General features: G+C 27.5%; 1 protein-coding gene across 1 annotated transcript in view; it reads right to left on the minus strand.

The window, feature by feature from the left end:
* The window catches only part of LOC136082409 (uncharacterized), a 179,616-nt gene that overhangs the window by 108,129 nt on the left and 48,715 nt on the right, over nt 1–22,772 (minus strand). Inside the window, exons 11-15 of the mRNA XM_065801626.1 lie at nt 6,859–7,003; nt 6,276–6,644; nt 5,810–6,088; nt 3,581–3,816; nt 71–146 (exon numbers count right to left, since the gene is read on the minus strand). Coding sequence (XP_065657698.1) covers nt 71–146; nt 3,581–3,816; nt 5,810–6,088; nt 6,276–6,644; nt 6,859–7,003 — 1,105 coding nt within the window. The remainder of the gene's footprint in view (nt 1–70; nt 147–3,580; nt 3,817–5,809; nt 6,089–6,275; nt 6,645–6,858; nt 7,004–22,772) is intronic.

Here is a 22,772-nt window from a genome sequence, read left to right on the forward strand (position 1 = left end):
TCAAAATTACAAATAGTTAATGGTTATTATCAAAATTGTGAATTATGATCATCATAAACCATGATCATACTTCCTTCAAAAGTTGTTTCATCTACCCATTCACTCCATTCACCATGATTCATCCCATGATTAGTAAGAGCTTTTACCTGAAAATAAAAAACTTAATAAAAATTACAAACAATATTAAAAAAATATAAACCAAAAATTTATATGGAAATATGAAAGTGTATATTCTTAAAATGTGAACTTTTAATAATTATAAAAACATGTTATATCATTTAATTATTAACTTAGTTTTACTAAAACATCTATAACATTTACCCTATCTAGCCATTAAGATATTTAACTTAATCATGAGTTAATAAGTAACAAAAATTATAATATATATGTAATATTAAATGCTAAATTATGTCCTGCTACATAGTAGGAAACTTTTTTAGACAAAGGCTGGGAGAAACCAACTCTGCCTTAAAACTCTTGATTGATTAAAGGCTAAAGTTGGTGTCTTGATTAAAATACTCATTCTTGGAAAGAGGTTAAATGCATCCAGCTACTGTCTTGTAAAAGGTCTCCAAGACAAAGACTTATTGGGTAGACAGATTCTAAATGTTGAATGCTTTCTTCATCTATTAGGCTGACACAGATGTGTTAATAACACATTATTTTCAGTTTCGGATGTTGAATGCTGGATCTTCTTGACTCAATGCATGGGTTTTGGTTGTGTCTCTGTTTTTATGAGTTGGCAGCTCATTTTATTATCTCCTTATGAGGGTACAGCTCTAAAACACAGTTTTATATTTCTTAGGCTGGCTGGGGTAGTTCTCAGAGAAACAAATTACATCAACAGCTGTAAAGTATAAGAGTACTAACAAAGTCATGTTGCGCATGGATGGTATCCCTGTTTGTAAAGTTGGTGTGCATTGTTGAGGCCACATTCCGAGCCTTTTGTTACAGCTTAGGGTTTATAATTAGGGGTAGCCCCTTCCCCCCATTCCGCCTAAAAAAAAATTTTAAGTTTTTTTAGGGAGGCGGGAGGTGCAAAATTTTACAAAATACAAAACAATTTGAATATAATAATGTCTATAATTCTCTGAGCTTCTTTGAGTTAAGTAATTAGTACTTTTCAGTCTGTTTAATGTTTTTTTTTCACTCCAATAGTTCCGTGTAAAATTGTATAAATTAACATCGCTATCCTAAACATGATACCAATTTTAAAAACCTATTTTTCCAATATATAATACTTATAAAATATTATATATATAATGTATAATAAATAATAATATATCGTACATGCAAAAATATTATTTTATAAATTCTCTGGATTTAAGTTTTCTAAATTTTCTTATAAAATGGAATGAACATTTTTAAAAATGAACTTTCTCAAAATAGAATAAGTAATAAGAACAAAATATTAAAAAGTAGGAAAAAAACGATTTATTTAAGGGTATTTAAAGGGTAATATTTAATTAACAAAAAATATTATGTTATTTTAAAAACTACACTTACTCGGAATTTGTATTTTTGATAATTTTTTAGTTGTCCAAATGCAACAGTAAAATTTTGGTTTTTAAGGTGGTCTTTAAAAACAGGATAATATGATTTTGTGATTGGAAAATTAAACTTTGCATATTCAACGGTATAATTAGTAATGATACCAACACGTTTGTTATCTTTTTTATGTCTAACTTTTTTTGCTTGCAAAATGAAAAATTTTTTAATTCTTTAAAAATTTATAAATTTTCTTTTTTAAATAGTACTTTTTTTAAGTAGTAACAATACTGAAATGAGAACAATATAAAAGTTTAAAATAAGATCATTTTTATGTCGCCACTTTATTAAATGTTTTTAAAACTAGATACAACAAATAGGAAAAAAATGTCATTTTTAGTTATTTATACAAAAAGAAAACCTATTTATTAAAAATCATATATATAAAAAATATTAGGAAAATCTCTAACAAAACGTAAAGACAAAATGTTAATTTCATTACGAATACTATTTATTAATCATGATAAGATTAAACTTTTTTATAAAATTTATTATTGATTGTATTATATTTATCATTATTTATTATATTAATTTATAATTGCAAAATATAATAAACTTTTAAATATATTTTCTTAAACTAATTTATATGCAGTAAAATATAAAATATATAAAAATATAGGGTAAAAATATAGGGTAAAGTTGTCTAATAATGCTGGGGGCTTATAGCGCCATTTTATTTTTCAAAGTTAGCTTATTGAATTTTTTGTGACGCCATTTAGAAACCAATGTCAGACCTACTTAGATAAATCATTTCTTAAATATTAAACTATATATTTTGAGACCCTTTGTCCATTTTATTTAAGTTTTGAGTCGTTCACATTTATTCTATACAGTGTAGAGAGCATGATTTTAGACCAATATATTTTAATCATTGATCAAGTAAGTATTGAATTTACAAAAATTATAATATATATGTAATATTAAATGCTAAATTATGTCCTGCTACATAGTAGGAAACTTTTTTAGACAAAGGCTGGGAGAAACCAACTCTGCCTTAAAACTCTTGATTGATTAAAGGCTAAAGTTGGTGTCTTGATTAAAATACTCATTCTTGGAAAGAGGTTAAATGCATCCAGCTACTGTCTTGTAAAAGGTCTCCAAGACAAAGACTTATTGGGTAGACAGATTCTAAATGTTGAATGCTTTCTTCATCTATTAGGCTGACACAGATGTGTTAATAACACATTATTTTCAGTTTCGGATGTTGAATGCTGGATCTTCTTGACTCAATGCATGGGTTTTGGTTGTGTCTCTGTTTTTATGAGTTGGCAGCTCATTTTATTATCTCCTTATGAGGGTACAGCTCTAAAACACAGTTTTATATTTCTTAGGCTGGCTGGGGTAGTTCTCAGAGAAACAAATTACATCAACAGCTGTAAAGTATAAGAGTACTAACAAAGTCATGTTGCGCATGGATGGTATCCCTGTTTGTAAAGTTGGTGTGCATTGTTGAGGCCACATTCCGAGCCTTTTGTTACAGCTTAGGGTTTATAATTAGGGGTAGCCCCTTCCCCCCATTCCGCCTAAAAAAAAATTTTAAGTTTTTTTAGGGAGGCGGGAGGTGCAAAATTTTACAAAATACAAAACAATTTGAATATAATAATGTCTATAATTCTCTGAGCTTCTTTGAGTTAAGTAATTAGTACTTTTCAGTCTGTTTAATGTTTTTTTTTCACTCCAATAGTTCCGTGTAAAATTGTATAAATTAACATCGCTATCCTAAACATGATACCAATTTTAAAAACCTATTTTTCCAATATATAATACTTATAAAATATTATATATATAATGTATAATAAATAATAATATATCGTACATGCAAAAATATTATTTTATAAATTCTCTGGATTTAAGTTTTCTAAATTTTCTTATAAAATGGAATGAACATTTTTAAAAATGAACTTTCTCAAAATAGAATAAGTAATAAGAACAAAATATTAAAAAGTAGGAAAAAAACGATTTATTTAAGGGTATTTAAAGGGTAATATTTAATTAACAAAAAATATTATGTTATTTTAAAAACTACACTTACTCGGAATTTGTATTTTTGATAATTTTTTAGTTGTCCAAATGCAACAGTAAAATTTTGGTTTTTAAGGTGGTCTTTAAAAACAGGATAATATGATTTTGTGATTGGAAAATTAAACTTTGCATATTCAACGGTATAATTAGTAATGATACCATACTGATATTTGGGATGATTCCAATATAATAAAATATCCTCTTTAGATGTAGCCAAAGCAGTAAAGTTTTGAATTACAGATGGATCTAAAAATATCAATTTTGCTAAAAACTATTAAAAAAAAAAAATCTTTCAACAAACTGGAACATTTTACTTTTATTTTAACATAAAAAAAAAAATTTAATTTCAAAAAAGTTTTTAAATAATTAACAAAATAACACTTTACTCTCAAATATTCAATAAAAAAAAGAAAAAACAAGTCAAAAATTATTATTACACTAGGCAAAAAAATAAATGGCACAAGCATTTTTTTTAAGTTTTTTTTTTTAACTTATCCTTTTTCTCATGCTTTTTTTAAACTGTAAAAAATGTAAATGTACATCAAAGAGTACTACTATTATGAAGATTTTTATATGTATTTTGCATGATTTTACCAAAGGATTATTGTTTTTAAAAACATTAAAAGCACACTGGTGTTATATTGGAAGCCAAAAAATAAATGGCACAAAAACTTTATTTAGTATTTTTTTGAATTTTTGTGGAAAAAAAAAAAAAATTTTGGAAAGTTCAAGTCTAAAATTATACTTACATATGTCACACAAAAGATGCGTTCATATGTAACATATAAAATATAATTCTAACACACAAGTTTTGATTAATTGATTAAAATTGATTAATTTATAGCAACATGCGCATTGTAAAACAACATTTGACAATTTCTCAAAGAAACTTAGTTGTGGATTTAGTAAATAGTGGCAAGACAAACAGAGACATTAATAAACAGACTGGCATCCTTTTTTGAACTGTCGGCAACATTATAAAAAAGCATACCTTGAATGGGACTGCAACTGATATATCAGGAAAAGGCTGTAAAAAAAAAACATCTGCTGCTATTGATAGAAACATTATTTTACAAGTGAAGAAAAACAGATTTGAAGCTGCTCAAAAGATTGCAGACAAAGTTAAAAACAACCACAAAATCTTAATTTCAGCTCAAACTATCCAAAATTGAATTTGAGAGCAAGGATTTCATGGTAGAGTATGTCACAAAAATCCCTATTTGACTCTAAGACATATGAAACAAAGATTATTATTTGCAAAAAAGTATGCAGACAAGACTGCAAAAAAGTATGCAGACAAGACTGGAAGAAAGTAATTTGGAGTGATGAATCCAAATTTAACCTGATCTCTTTTGATGGACAGCAAAAAGTCTGGCAAAAACAAAGTGAGGCTTACAAATTGAGTTGCATGAGAGGAACAGTAAAACACGGTGGTGGAAATGTCATGGTGTGGGGATCAATGGCTTGGCGAAGAGCTGGCAAATTGACTTTTATTGCATCAACTATGAACGGCAGTATATAGACATTTTAAAGCAAGATTTGAAACCCTCTGCTCGTAAATTTAGATTTAGAAACAACTTCGTCTTTCAACAGGACAATGACCAAAAACATACTGCCATAGCAACAAAAAAATTTTTTCGAAAAAATAATATTAATGTGATGTCCCCCGACCTTAATCTGATTGAGCTTTTGTGGTACATTCTAGAACAGAAAATTGGAGATCAAGCTTAAAAAAGACAAAATTATCTAAAAGCAGCAATAGTCGAAGCATGAGAGAAAATCACTCCAGAAGAAACCAAATCTCTTGTGGAATCAATGCCTCGACGTCTGCAAGCAGTTATTCTGGCAAAGGGTGGCCCGAATAAATATTGATATACTAAATTTTTTGTCTAAATACTAATTTTTTTGTCTAATTTTGGAATTTTTCTTATTTGTACCAATATTTTTTTTGCAAGAAAATATTTGATCAATATAGGTACAGTTGATTTTTATGTCATATGAAAACATATTTGACAATTTTTGAATAAGATGCTTCAATATAATGCTATTTTCAAATAATTCATAGTTTTTTCCCTTAAAAACAAAAATCAACTACCGTTTTTTAAACATTTCATACAAATTTTTCCAAAAAAAAAGTTTGTGTCATTTATTTTTTTGCTTACTGTATATTCAGAAAAAAACATGATAAGAAAATTAAAAGTACTAAAGAAAAGTAACAAAAACAAAAAAAAATTTTTACAGCCTTCATCTGATAAAAAGGACTTTATGACTTTTTGATATACTCCTAATCGATTAAATGCAGTTAATTGAAATGTGTAGAAAGTATATGGTTTTGCATTATACACCACAATGTTATCAATCCTAGTTTTGTTGTCCTGTGTTATGTTGTTATAACCATCATGTTCTATTAGCGAGAAATTGTAAAAAATTTGGAAATCTCGAATTTTTTCAGTCGTCCATGTAATATTTATTGAGATATTAGTTGCAATGATCGTAAGACTAGGTAAATCAATTTCCGCTGTGAAATAATCAAATACAACAAGTTGCATATAGTTTTACAGTTATAAATATTATAAATAATTATAATAATTATTAATTACATAAGAATATAAATATTTTATCTATGTATTTAAACTTTCGAAGTTATAAAATCATAATCAAAAAATTTATTTACTTTGAAAATTTATTTAATTTGAAAATCTTACCATCAAAACCGTAGTATATTAATGTTGTATTTGTTACAAATAAATTAGATAATGCGTAGCCTGTACTAATAGAGTAGTTAAAAAAACAAGATACATTTTTTATATCACCATGACAATAAGTGTCATCATTATCAACATTTAAATGAACTAAAGGTTTTATCTCTAATTTTGATGTGTAGGTTCCATTAACATCTGAGGAACTATTACTAGTTACTATAGTGTAGTTTACTTTATTGTCAACAATTATTTCATTCTGTTTTCTCCATTGAATGAGGAGACCCGGTTGACCAATCACAACACATTTAACAATAGCAGTGGAATTTTTGATGTTAAACGCATGTTTAGGTATAGTTATGTTTGGTGGATAAGCTAAACAATAAACATGAAGAAAAATTAAAAAAATATATGAATATAAAAATACATAAATACGAAATCAAATTAAAAACAATCAATCAACTTTTTATTAAAAATGAAAGATAACCAATTAATTTTTTTATAAAAAATAATCAATCAAATTTTTGTAAATCCTAACTTTCATTTTGAAAGTCACACTTGGTTTTGCAATGAAATTAATTTAACTCACTTATTTTATCACCAAGAACTTCAAATCTTCCAGTCGCAGAGCTAAAATATTTTATATTTACTATTCTTAAACATTGTGCTGAAATTTCAACAGGAAAGTGGTTCACACTTGTTGCATATCGATTTTTTGTTCCATTAAAATGATACTAATATAAAAACAAAATCAAAATTTAATATTTAACATTAAAGCAAATACTAAAAAATAGCACATTAATTTTCTTTTCTTTTTTGCTCATAATAACCTGGCTTAAAAGTAACAATAACAAATTCAGCTAATTTTTTTTTTCTTTTTCCTACATTTCTTTCAAAGATTGCAGTAAAAAAAATAAAACCAATATCCATACTTATTATCAAAAGTTATTAAAAATTGCTATTAGAATTAATGAGTAATCATCACAAAAGCTATAAAAAAAGATGGTAGGAAGGTGGTGATTAGGAAACAAAGATGGTAGGAAAGTTATTATGAAAAAAACTTGGTAGATAAGTAGGTAACTAGCTAGTTTAAGGAGTGAGAAAATCATGAAGAAGATTGATTTGAATGTATAAATGTTTTTAAATTCATAAAATTCTGCCTAGTATAATAAACGAGATAAACAACAATCAGTCGAGAGACAAAAAAAGGAAACATTATCCCAAGATGTTTAAGAGTAATATTGCAAAAATTCCAGTCAGCTGTAATTTAGTTAAAATATAAAAGATATTAAAGTTTTTAAAATGATACAAAAAGTATCATTTTAAAAAAGTAAAATGAAATTAGTGTTGTGAAAAATTTTTTGAAAGAATAAAATTGAATTATTGAGTAATTATCAAAAGCTATAAAAAAAAGATGGTAGGTGATTATGAAACAAAGATGCTAGAAAGGTAACTATGAAACAAAGATGGCAGTACTCATGGTCTTTGAAGAAAAATTTCTTTTGCTGAGTCTTATCTCATGCAAAGCTTACCAGACCTACTTGCTCATTGTGAGATTAATTAGAGTTTGACTGCCTCATCTTGTGACCTTAGTGCTGATGGTTACCTTCTTTAAGCTCGTAAAGACTCCAACAATCATATGCTTTGCCTGGGCATTTACATTTCTAAGAATTCACCAATTAGTTAGGAAACTAGATTTCAATCCAAACTATTCTTTTATGTGCTTTCATTTAGCACCACTTCACTCTATCATCTTTCTCTCGTTCTATACTGCTCACCATCTTTTGCCTTTCTCAATCTCTAACACAAATAGTCAACTTTTCAAATTGCTTTTCCAGACAATCCGAATCACTTACCTTCTGCACTCAACTTATGTCTTGTTTCTGATCCTAGTCAGTGCTCAGTTTATCCACATTCACCCTTAGGTGCTACTGATCATGGTTTGATAAAATTATTATATCATTCTTCTTCACCATCAGAATCCCCATGCCATTGTACCTCTTACAACTACTTTAAACCTGATAAAAAATCTTTCTGCTGACAAAAGTGCTTCTTATTTAACTTCTTGGATTCAGACTGGGATTATTTATTCCCTCTCAAAGACTCAGAGTATAGCCTTACTCTTCTCTATAGTTTTTCTCTCATTTTGCTGCTGCAATTTTCAATTGTAACCATTACTTCTATATCTATCACCAAAACAATTCTCCAGAAAACAGATGTCCTTTTACTAGGCTAGAAACAACTGTTAAAAGGTTCTGTCTAACGCCAAATCCCGCTATTCTTAGGTCACAAAATCTCATATTTCATGTCAAAAATTAGGCTCGCAAGACTTCAGGAGAATCCTATTTGTGACTATAATAAAGACAAATCTGTTATTCCACCTCTCTTGCATGGTTCAGATTTTGTTACCTCACCTAAAGACAAAGCTGAATTGTATTCTTTCCATCAATCTCATCTCTTGGTCCAGGCTACATACCTGTTATAGTCTTGCAGAAATATTCTCTGCAGTTATTGTCTATACTATCAAAACTGATAAACATGTGCTTACCATGTCTTATTTTCCAGCCTGCTGGAAAGCAGCATCTGTTATCATTATTTTCAAAACTTTTAGAGAGCAATCAGATTCATCTAACTACTTCTAATTAGCAATTTTTCCTATCATAAGCGAGGTTTTTGAGTCTTTAATTAACAAATACTTAATCTCCTATCTTGAATCCAAAAGCTTTCTTTCTGATTATCAACATTGATTTCAATTTTCTCGTTTTACTGTTGATTTGCTAACAGTAATAACTGATAAGTTTTATCATGCATTAGATAGGTGTGGAAAGGTAAAGGTTATCACTCTCAACATTTCTAAAGTCTTTGATAAAGTTTGGCATGCTGGTCTGAATGAAGCCTTTCTTACCAATGGTAGTGAAAAATTTGTTCCTCATGGACAGCACTCTTCTTCCTCAAGATTCAATCTTTAGCCCTATACTTTTTTTAATCTTTATCTCCCAGAAGTTCTTGTATTTAAGGTAGCATTGTTCGCTGATAGTACTACCATTTATTATTGTCTTGATAAGAAGCCAACACTCTCTGATTGCTTGGGGTATTTAACCTTAAAAAAGATCTCACTTCTGATTTATCATGGGGCTTTCAGTTGCTGGTGAACTTTAACTTAGATAAAACTTTTTTTAGCTAATCCCTATCTCAATAATCCAGATCTTACAATACTTATAAACAATAATGTACTCCATAAGTCACCTACCCTTTATCTTTTAGGATTAACTTTTACTTATCTTTCTTGGAAATCATATATCAAATCCATTGCAAAAATAGCATCTGCTAAGGTTGCATCTCTTAATCGTGCTCACAACATTTTTAATCCGGATTCTATTTATCTCTATAAATTTCTAACCTGTCCTTTTATGGAAGACTGTTTCCATATCTAAAGCGGAGAATGATGCTTTTTCTTGTTCAGACAAGGTGCAAAAATGTATTGTAAACATAGTTTGGATCTGTTTTCGCAGCCAACCTGCAACTATCATCACATTGTCGTAATGTTGTTTCTCTATCTCTTTTCTATAAATACTATAATGGGCGCTGCTTTAAAGAGCTAGCATCTCTTGTGCCATCTACTAAAATTCATTCTATTGTTACTTGTCATTCAATTAAGTCTCAACCTTTTACTTTGACTGTTCCTAAGCGCCTGAAAAATTATTTTTGTCTCGTTTTTCTCCTTGACCATCAGTTCTTTGGAATTTGCTCTCTTCATCTTGTTATCCTGATTCATATAATTTGCAATCTTTTAAGTTTTCTGTTAATCATTATCTTGCTCTATAAACTTCATCTTTTCTCTTCCTATAACTTCTAATTCTAATAGGGGTTGCTTGCAGCTTTGTTTAAAGTGAATATGTTAAAAAAAAAAAGCTATATGATTATGAAACATGGTAGGTTGGCTATTATGAAACAAAAATGGTAGAAAGGTGAATATAAAACAAAGATGGTAGGTAAATAAGTTTTTTAGCTAGTTTGAGAAAATTATGAGGCAGAGTAGGATTGATTTGGAACAGGTGAGAATAAATAAAGGTTGGAAGTTTTTTAGGTTAAATATAATAAATAAATAATATAATATAATAAACATATAACTATAATAAACTTAGTATAATAAACTATATAAATAACAATAATCAGACAAAAAATGAGAACATCAAACCCAAAGAAACTTTAGAAAAAAATTTTAAAAAAACCAGCCAACAATAATATAGTTAATATATAAAAGATAAAGCATTTTTTTAAAATGATACAAAAATTTAGAAAAATGAAATAAAAATTTTGTTTCAGAAAAACAAAAACTTATGAAAGAATGGAAATTAAATATAAAAAGACTAAAAATAAAAAAAATTTAAGCTTTTTTTATTATTATTTTTTTTAAGCTAAATTTAATTTTAAAAAATTTAAATTTAATTTAATTTTTGAGAATTTAAATAATTTGATGTTGCCATGTAAGTTGATATGAACTTCAAAGTATATTCTGACACAGTGGTATGATAAAAGGGTATCAAAAACTACAGTGTTGGCAGTTGGATAATGTTCCATTACCACCATTTCCTTGGTAGTGCCAGACTTAACTTGTTTCTCCCCGCAACAGTCTTATGTGTCAAAGTTTGTGTTTTGAAGTTGAAGAATTGAGAGAGGGTTGTAACCACAATAAAGTAACTTCAACTGCATTGGTCCTCTGCCTAGGGAGGTGAATAACATTAAAAAAAAACTTAATATTCTACTCAATTTTCTTAGAAACAGCACCAGTTTTAAGAAGATACAGAACAATAAAAACAAAACAATGTTAAAGAAAATTTAATATGCTAATAAAAAACATAAACCTTATTTCTAAACAAACAGATTGTTAAGAAGGTATATGCACTTGCCAAACACATACACAATAGCAGTAGACAAGGAAATTAAACCCGACCATGTCATGTCACCTCGCTGTGTCCTTGAAAGTACTGCCGCCTGTGATTTTTGAAGTTTTTGAGTTTTGAAGGTTAAAAAAAATAAGAAAAAATAAAAATGAGACTCCTCAGCTGCATGTATTTTTTAACATCAGGGAGATAAATGTAAAAATAAAATCAAACTAACATCTTCATTAAAAAACGAGACATTTAAATTTAAATTCATTTTACAAGAATCCTAATTTAAATTTGCAAAGAAAACTGAGGCAATGTTGTTTTAACTAGATTTATGGGAAAAACTGTTTAACACAACCATTAAGGTAAAGGTTTCATATTTTAAAAGGTTCACAACAACCACTTCTTCATGTTTATTGTTTAGCTTATCCAACCACAACTGCAAGTAACAACCACTAGCTAGTGTTACACAAAATTTGGATTAATTTCAAAATGACAAAAACTTTCAGAAATTACCTCTCTTCATTAGTAGCTGTTTTGTTCTTTGGATACAAATATCAAATTCAGGATAATATAACAACAATTGTTGCGTAAACAGATGAGAATAAATAATATAAAATGGTTCTTTAAATTCTACTGAAACCTAGTGGGTTTATTGATGAGCAAATTAAAACCTTTTTTCTATTAGCATAAAAACATATCATAGAAATAACATTTAATAAAAGTTTTTTGTTTCTAGTGTCATTAATTGATTTTTTGTGGCAAGGCCAAGATTAGAACCAGATGTTTTGATCTTAAGTCATAAAACATTAATTTAGTTTTTTAAAAATATAAAAATAAATTCTTTGCTAATTTGGATATAAATAGCTTACAAGTTATTTAATTTTTAAAAGTTTTTTTTTATTTACAAACATAATCTACCATAACTTGGTTAACCACTTTTCAAAACACTCTTTGCTACATCATCAAACATTTGCATTTGAGTTTGATGTCAGCTTTGGTTTTCTAAAATTTAACAAAGAATAATTAAAAATAGATTAGATTTGGTCACTATTATTTTTGCAGATAGAGCTTTAGTTCTTGATCATGAAAGTACTTCTTTTTGCAAGTTTTCAGTTTTTCCAACAAACCTTTTGCTATTTCTAACTTCATCTATTTTGAAATCATAGTGTAGCTGTCATGAATAGATTGTTGTTACTAATTTAAATTCAGATTGTTCATAGAAAAAAAATGAGGACAATAGAAAATCATGGTAGAGTTTTTTTTTACTTGTTTTATTTATAGAAATCCATAAAAAAAAATTTCCATAAAAAGTAATCCAAATAACTCTTATCTTTGCCAAAGAACAACTTTGTATTCGACCACTATAACTATACCTGGAAATTTATTCATAGATAAATCATCTTAAAAAGCACCAATCATAACCATCAAGCACCAATGTTCTCGCATGTAACAAGCAATAGCTTTTCATTACTTTTTCATGAACTTTTTTAATAATTCAACCCAAAATATTGGAAATTCGCTTAGTTTCATCACCTAAAAAAGCACCAATGTTCTCGTGAGTAACAAGCAATAGTTTTTCAAAGAGATATTCAACCTTTTCTAATAATTCAACATAAAAAATTAAGGAAACACACATAACATAGCAAGCAACAAATCAAGACAAAAGACATGCTATGAGTGCAAATTGAGCCAGGCAAACTACTTATTTCTACTTGAACTTGATTCAAACATCAATAATCTTTCTCTGGTCTATCACATCTGTGTTTTGTATTGGTTTACCACATCCAGATTGCTTACTCTTTGTAAAGACTTCTAGTACTCAACCATTAACACTAACACTTTGATCAAACCTCTATTGGCTGCCTTGAAACACTCTGGTTTTAAGGCAATCTCCTCCTTATAGTTCCGGTTTCAAAGTTATACAATTAAGAGTGGGTGGAAAAAGCAAATTTAAAAAAATTTGAGTAGTCTTCTTGCTGTGCGTGTGTTTTAAACCAACAGTAGCCTAATTATTAGTTTGTAATTAAAATTATTTGAAATCACAAAGATTGTTTGGGATCAAAAGCATGGGTTAAATCAAATACATATTTGTATTTGGTAAAAATCAGCAAAATTTATGTATTTGTATTGTATTTAATTAAAAAATTTCTTAAGTACTTGTAATTGTGTTCGATTGAATTATACATTCACAATTTGATAAATTAGGTTAATCAGTTTTTTTTCTGAAAAAACCAAGAGGTTCATTGTTTTTTTTTTCATTCTAAACATTTTAAAAAATAAATTAATAATTTGCTTTTAAAGGATATTTATTAGAAGACTGTTTATTTTTCAATTTAGTATACCATTATTTCAGTTTGTCTCTAAAAATTCTTTGTATTTTTTTGTAACCTAAAGTACAAAAATTTGCTATTGCATTTCTATTTGGAGAATACTGAACTGAATTTTTGGAAATCTAGAATTAATGCATTTGTATTTGATTAAATGTATTTGACCCCAACCCTAACCACAAGTACTAAAGTCAAAATGCATACTTGATTCATGGTTCTGTCATCCTTCTTTGACCATTGTTAAAACTTTTTTTTACATTAGACCAATTAATAAACACAAAAAGCAGCTTTTGATCTTTTACCCCAGTTTCGTAGGATTTAAACATTTAAAATATCTGTGACAGCAGTTTTTGCCATAAATTTTAATGGTAATATCTTAAATAAAACAGTGTTACTCTCACTATTTCCAAAATTGTTTGAAGTTACAAAAAAAACCTAATTTTATCTAACCCCAAGAAAAATGTTTGACAATTTTCTGGAAACATGCAAGCAAATTGCTTAAATCTATTCCCCTTTGACACAAAGAAATGTTTACTTTAAATCTAAACACCAAATCAATTCTACTTTTAAAGAATGGTATCCTCATGAAGCATACATAGAACATTACTGTGCTTTTGATGAGATGGCCTTCTGTGATTCTGGCCTTCTGTGATTCTGGCCTTCAGTGGTTTGCTTCTAAGCCAACATAACAATGTAGTCTTCAATAGGCAATTACTGAAAGTGCTTTGTGCAATTTACAAGTGAATTAAGTGCAAAAGCAAAAACAAATTTAAACAAACTTTTTTTCTTACAAGACTTGTGATTCTGAAGCCAAGAAATATATTTATTATTGCTTAACCAAATTTCTAAGAAACTACTTTTATATTTAAACATCTTAAAGTATTTTGAGTGAAATATAATTTGATATTAAAATCTCAAATGAGGGTTAATTGACCCAATGAACATTCCTCTAATATGAAGGTTTTGTGTCTACATGTATAGATAACAAAATAAAACTACTAATGAAAAGAGAAAGATATAATTTACTATTAGTAAAATCAGTTGTCCAATCAAAAGATCTGCAACACCCCTTACAGATTCGAAGCAAAATATATGTGTGAAAATAATAGGATTACAAATAATCATAGAAATAGTTTTCCAATACCAATTAGTATAACATAAGCATTTCAATAAAACTCTAAATTTAAAAAGAAAAAAAAGGTTTTTTAAAATTTATTTAAAAACTTATATCAAGGATCTAGCTTTTTCAAGGATTTTGAATATTTTCAAAGAGAAGTAAAAATCCTGTACCAGAGACATGGTTGTGATTTTTTCCTTAAATAGAAAGCACTACGCCACTACCACATTCGATTTTAAATAAAATTATAATAATATCAAAAAAAATTTTTAAATAATAGCAAAAATACCAGATAAAAAAAAGAAAGAAAATTTTTAAAAATAAAAGAACAAAATAATCCATGTGCAATTAGGGTTGGGAATACCAGACCAAAAATCAAATACCGGTATTTCGGTATTGAAAATTTATAAAATCAGGATTCTGGTATTATACCGGTATTTATAGATTTCCTTTAATAATACAAATGAATGAATAATATAATTAAAAAATGGTTTGGCAATTAAAAAAAGCTATATTAACTTATTTAAAGAATAAAAAAAAGAAAAACAAAATTAAGTAAAATGTTAGTTATATATTAATCATAAGAAAAGGAAGAAAACATAAATTTTTAAGATTCTACTTTTTCTGCAGTTGGTTGTTGATATAAGATCTCAGAAAACATAGGTTGTTAAGCGAATTATCTCCCATCCTTGACCGAATTCTGGTGCAGATTAAGCCAGCTACCGAAAAAGCTCTCTCTGATTCTACACTGGTTGCTTGAATACTTAGCAAATAATTTTATATTAAAGTTAAGTATTTTCATATTATGCCATTTGTCTCAAAAAATGATATTTCTTTTTTTATTGAGCGTGTGAGATCTTTTTTATTTCGGTCGATTCCACTCTCAGGTAATCTGGTGAAAATTTTTTCTGATATTGCTATCTCCAACTTTTCTTTTAAAGTCAGAGAAATTTCATTTCTTTGATCAACTTCATCATCATCGACATTGAATATTATATTTGTGTCTATTATAGTGTTGGCTGAAGTAGATGTTGTTGCTAAAGGTGCAGCTTCATAATGCAAGTTGGCCACACCCAGACGTTGTATCTGTGAAATGATAACTTTTGCGATTGCAGCTTTGTTAATGATCGGAAATAATTAATAATCTCTATCGGTTTCATCATCGCTCGGATTTTCATTGGAGTCTGCATCGTTTAAATATTGCAAAACACTTAAAATTTCTGTTCATCTTTCAAGAATACGTACTTTTAAAGCTGCTTTCAATTCATAACTTAATAAACATGGATGGCCAATTATTGATTTCATCATAAATTGAATAGCAGCATCTGCAGATGATAAAGTTGCATCTTGTCGGCAGATTGCTTCAACTGTAAGCTTAATAGGAAGTAAAACTGAAAGGATATTTGACAACATTTCAAACTCTGCATCTGAAAAAAAAGAAGGTGATTTTAAATTTATTAGACTCTTTTTGATGCAATTTTTTAATTTGACAAAACGTTCTATCATAGACACCAAACTATTCCATCGTGTTTTTGAGTCTAAAACCAGAGACAATTCTTTCCCGAACTCTTCTTTTACAAATTTTTGTAGGACTTTGTCATTTTTTGTAGGCGAAGAATGAAATATTTTGACCACTTTTTGAACTTTTTGAATTAATGGTAACATTTGCTGATGTACCAGAAAAGAAGAATTATCATCATCGTTTTCAGTGGAGATTATGAGTAAACCATTTTCATTTTTTATTCTACATCAATTAATTCATCGTCATCTGTGGAATTCTGCTCTTTTTCAAATCTGGGTGGGAACTGATGTAATGTTGACATCTTCTTTATTATACAGACTATCCTCATTATTAGGTTTTTTATAGAGTATGCCAATAACAGCCAACTGAATTCCATACGCTAAACATAGCTGCTGATGTGCTTCGATTAACCTGCCTACCTTTGTCATAACTGCAGCACCATCAGTGGTAATACCTACAATATTCTTGATCAAAAGCTTAAAATAACTTAACCTATCATTGACAAGCTCAACACATTTTTCTGCGGGAATTGTTCCAAAAGCACGAATTAATCCTAGATTCCAAAATTCTTTGTCAGAGCAGACATTAATATTTATGTAACGTCTATTTCTTATCGATGTCCATTCAAAGTTAGAGAAAATCTATTTCCATTAGCAATTCTGCTCGATAATTCTTTAATTACTTCGCCTGATATATTTTTACTGTAATTCAATACCATTTTGTGAATTGTTTTGTGATCCTTTGGTATGTTAGAAAAGCCTCTGGCTGTTAAGCCTTTTCTGATATCATATGATGTGCAAATAATGTTAAATGATAAACCATCACACGCAGTCATCCTAGCTAAAATAGCTGGCAATGAATTTTATCATTTATCCATTTTATCACTTTTAAAAAAGTTTTTTATTGTTACTGAAGGTTTTGATGTCTGTAAAAATTTGGAAGAATCTAAAACAGTGGGGCTACCTACATCTCTTTTTAACAAATTGACTTTATGAATTGTTTTTAAATGGGTATGAAGACCCCTTGTGTTTTTATTATTTTGTGTTTTTATTATTTTATTATTTTTATTATTTTATATATGTTAATGGGTATGAAGACCTCCATGTGTTTTTATTATTTTCTTACACAATTTGCATTTAGCACACTGTCCTGCTTTTTCTCTTACAAAATGAAACCATGGTGAATTTTTATCATTTGCTTTGGAATGCTCCTCAAAATCTTGAATATTCATATCGGTATAAAATACACATTTTCTAAAAGGTAATAAAATGTATAATTTATAATGTATAATTTAACTTACCGTTTGGAATTTTATATAATATTTTAATTTAACTAAAAATAACCAATATCATATATGATACTGGTATATATATACCCACATTTAATTTTGTACGATGAATTTTGTTTCCATTTATAAGATCAATTAAAATTTTAAACTTTTTGAGCTTTCGAATGGTGAAATTATTTCGAATACTGAAATAGCGGTATTGGACTTTTTTAATACCGATATTTCGGCAACTATAAATTGTTCCAAATACCGGTATCCCGGTTTTCCCAACCCTATGTGCAATGTATTTATTTTGCATATCTAATTACGAATTGGTAATTCTTTAAAAAACATTTTTCACTCACAGGTAAACCATTAAAAGAGTAAATATATGAAACAGTGTTTGCACTATAGCCATATTCTATAGAGTATTCAGAGATGTAAGCTATAGACCAATACCCCTGACCCTGAACTGCGATTGCAGAAACAGTTTGAATTACTGGAAAACAAATTTGATACCATGGATTTTTATCTACAAATATAAATAAAAAACACATTATTGTCGACATCATTTTTTATAATTCTGAGAGCTGTGTATATATATATATATATATATATATATATATAAATATTTATATATATATAAATTATATAAATATATATATATATATATATATATATATATATATATATATATATATATATATATATATATATATATATATATATATATATATATATATATATATATATATATATATATATATTAGTGATGTACCGATTAATCAGCATCGGCATCGGCTTAATCGGCTACTTTTTGCACAATCGGAATCGGCCTTTTTTTATTAATTTACCGATTTGCATTACCGAAGGCATTTTAATATTTTTATCCTGCATTATGATAATAATTAAATAATAAATAATCTAAACTTTATGCATTACTTTGAATTTTTTGAGAAATTGTTTATTTTGACTTTGTTTACAGGCAAATTTATTTATTCTTAAAATGATGTGTATAAGCTTTAGTTTAACAGCTGAATGTAATTATACTTTTATTACTATAATGTTGTTTTTAGTATAATTTTATTGTTATACTTAAAAGTAACCTATTTAAGCATTATTATCTATATGTATTCAAGTATTGCTATCTATATTTCTATATGATTGTTATTTAGATATCTAAATTACTAATAAGTTAATAAAGTTGCAGAATCAAATATATATTCAGAATGGCAGCAGCTTTGTTTGGAAAAGGTATTCCAATAAAATCACGCAGTTGGGTGTGGAAATATTTTACTATTTCTCCTGAAGATGCTTCAATTGCAATATGTAGCATATGCAAACTGAAGATTACAAGAGGTAACAAAGAAAAAAATCTAAGTCTTTTAACACAACAAATATGTTGTCTCATATTAATACAAAACATAAAGAAATAGCAAGCAAAGAGTTGAAACTTAATGACATAACAAATTTGTTAAGTGAGCGTGAAGCAATTGCATCTGCTATAATTCCAACTATACAAGTTATAAAAACCATGCTGGTTCAAGCTGAAAAGTCTTCCTTGCTTTTAGGATTAGGGATAACTTTAAAAGAATGTAAAAAAGCAGCGAATGAAAGATTTGAAAAATATCTCAATAACAAAAATCTCATTTTGGCCACATTTTTAGATCTGAGGTACAAAAAATTATTTTTTCCAAATAAAGAAGCTGATAGTTATTTTGAAAATATTATTAAATGGCTTGTAGATTGCTCAAAAAGTCTTCAACAAAAAGATCATATGGAATTTCAACCTAAGTCAGTTTACCATCAAGTACAATAAATCTAGATTTCGATTTTTCAAAATGCTTTGAAAATTTTATTAAAAATAAAAACACTTTAATCGAAAACACATCAATATCTGAAGTTCTGCAAGAAACAGAAAACAAGCATTATTTAAAATTGAAAAATGAAGTTTTAAAATATTTGAGCCAAGACATTATCATGCAACATAATAGTCCTATAGTATGGTGGAGAGCAAATAGAAATAACTTCAAGAAATTAGATCCAATAAATAGCTCAGAAGAATTTATCATGCCCTCCATCTTTTGTTGAAAGTGAACGGTTGCTCAGTTGTGGAGGACAGGTTTATTCTTCAAGACGAAATAGGTTAACTCCAGAAACAGGAGAAATACTTATGTTTTTACATGACAATATTCGTATACACAATTTTAAATACTAAACATTGTGACAACTGCTATTGGTGCGTTCTTTAGAATCTTAAAGTTATTATTTTGTTGGTATTTCATTTTGAAGTTTCTTATTTTATTTTATTTTGAGAAAATATATATAGATATATATTTATAAAGGTTTTTTTTTATTTGCTTTTTATAAAGAGATTAAAATTCTCAGTAAACTGCTTATCATAATACCATTTTCTTTTTGAAATTGAAATAAAATACCTCTAAAATTGTATTTATTTTTTTTAAAAAACTTTCTTTTCATAGTAAAAAAAAAAAAAAAAAATTTTTTAACTGACTTTTTGTAATATTTTTTAAAATAATTGTTTGGTTCTGATTTGGGTCCATGTATTTGTTTACCAGTACTAATTCCATGAAAAAACTTACCCAATTTAAAGTTCTATGGCTTTATATTTTCAAAACTTTATTAATTAATTAATTGGTATCAGCATTGGTGTTGGCCTTTTCCCATCCATTGGGATTGGCCAAAAATGTGTTATCGGTACATCACTAATATATATATATGTATAAACATATATATATATATAAATATATATATATATACATATATGTATAAACATATATATATATATATATATATATATATATATATATATATATATATATATATATATATATATATATATATATATATATATATATATATATATATATATATATATGTATAAACATATATATATATATATAAATCTGTTTTTGTTTCACCTATATGATTGAAAGTGGGTAAACTTTTAAAATAATTAAACTTAAAAAAAAAAGAGTAGTCTTCTTGTTGTGGATTGAACTTAAGCACTAGTTGGGGATCAAAATCATGGGTTGGGATCAAATTCATATTTGTATTTGGTGAAAACAGGCAAAATTTGAGTATTTGTATTGTATTTTTTGTGTATTTGTGTATTTGAATTATAAAAATCTTAAGTACTTCTATTTGTATTTGTGTTTGATTGAAATAAATATATGCAATTTCATAAATTAGATTAAGCAGTGTTTTTTCTAAAAAAACAAAAAGTTCGTTTGCTTTTTTCATTTCAAACACTAAAATAAATTAAAATTTATTTTAGTGTTCAACTGACTTTTATTTTATTTGTTTAGACTTGTTTTATTTTTCAATTCAGTATACCATTATTTCAGCTTTGCCTCGAAAAAACCTCTGTATTTTTTCGTAACCTAAAGTACTAAAATTTGTAATTGTATTTGTATTTGGAAAATGCTGATTGCCAATATATTTACATATGATTTTGTATTAGGAAATTTAGAATTATCGTACTTGTATTTGATCAAATGTATTTGACCCCAACGCAGACTACAAATACCAAAATCAAAATGTGTACTTTATTCATGGTTCTAACATCCTTCTTTCTTCATTGCTGAAATTGTTTGTTTACATTATTCAATTAATAAACCTTTAAAGCAGCTTTTTATCTTTTAAACCAGATATGTAGGATTTAAATATATTTAGAATATCTAGGAAAGCAGTTTTTACAGCAAATTCTAATGGGTAATATCTTGAACAAACAACATTACTCTCACCATTTCAAAATTACTTGAACAATTGTTACAAAAAAAGGCCTGATTATTTCTAACCCCAACAAAAATGCCTGATGATATTCTGGTTACATGCAAGCAAATAACTCAAATTCTCACTTGACATAAAGAAATAATTACTTTAAATCTAAACACCAAACCAATTCTACTTTTAAAGAATAGTATCCTTTTGAAACATATATGGAACATGACTTTGCTTTTAATGAGATGGTCTTTTGTGATTCTGATAATAGGTGGTTTGCTTCTAAGCCAATAAAACAATAAGCAATCACTTCAGTCTTCATTAGGCAATCACTTAATGTGCTTTGCATGATTTGTAAGTGCATTAAGTGTCCTATAGATACAAACAAAAACAACTTTAAACAAACTTTTTTTCTGGCAAGACAATTGATTCTAAAGCCAAGAAATATATTTATTATTGCCTTACAAAATTTCTACGAAACTACTTTTAAATTTAAACATCTTAAAGTATTTTGAGTGAAATATTATTAGGATTATAATTCATCATAGAAATAGTTATCCAATACCAAGTAGTATAATACATGCATTTTAATAAAATTATATTAAGAGAAAAAAAAAAATTAAAGAAATAATTTTCAACTCAGATTTCATTTGGTATAATTTGTAAAATTTAAAAAAAATTGCTTGATATATTTAAGCAAAATTAAGATCTCTTGTTTTGTTTGTAAATAAATCAAACTTAAAGCTTTAAGAAAAAATCAGCAAAAAAGACCATTTTTTAAAGTTTTTAAAACTATCTTCTTGATCTTTTATAACTTTTTTTTATCTTCGCTTCCAACCAGGCTGCAAAGCAACCACTAATTAAAATTGGAAGTTACTGGAAGAAAAAAGGTGAAGATTGTGGAGCAAGATAACGATTGACAGACGACTTAAAAGATTGCAAATTATATGAATCAGGAAAGCGAGAAAAAGGAAGCGAAATCCAATGAACCGATGTTTGAGGGAAAAAACTAGAGGAATAAGAGTTTTTGGAGCATTTCGAAACAGTCACAGAAAAAGGATGAGACTTAATTGTATGACAAGTACCAGGAGAATGAATTTTAGTAGATGGTACAAGAGACACTAGCTCTTTAGAGCAGTGCCCAATATAGCATTTGTAGAAAAAAGAAAGCAATTAAGATAATTAAGATATGTGACAATGGTTGGAGGTTGGCTGCAAGAGCAGGTCCAACTATGTTTACAATGCGTTTTTGCACCTTGTCTAAAAGAGAAAGGGCATCATTAGAAGATCTGCCTAAGATAAGGCGACAGTTTTATCGAGGATCTAGCTTTTTCAAAGATTTTAAAGGTTTTCAAAGAGAAGTGAAAAACCTGTAACAGAGACATGGTTGTGATTAAACTTTTTACTTTTTGCTTAAATAGAAAGCACTCTGCCACTACCACATTCAATTTTAAATAAACTTATAATAATAATAAAAAAAATTTTCAAAAACTGCAAAAATCAGATAAAAAAAAATTAAATAAAAGTTTTAAAAATAAAAGAACAAAATAACCTAAATGCAATATATTTATTTTGTATATTTATTTTGTATATCTAATTACAAATTAGTAATTCTTTGAGAAAACATTTTTTTC

The sequence above is a fragment of the Hydra vulgaris genome, chromosome 07, assembly GCF_038396675.1.
Source record: "Hydra vulgaris chromosome 07, alternate assembly HydraT2T_AEP".
Lineage (NCBI taxonomy): Eukaryota > Metazoa > Cnidaria > Hydrozoa > Anthoathecata > Hydridae > Hydra > Hydra vulgaris.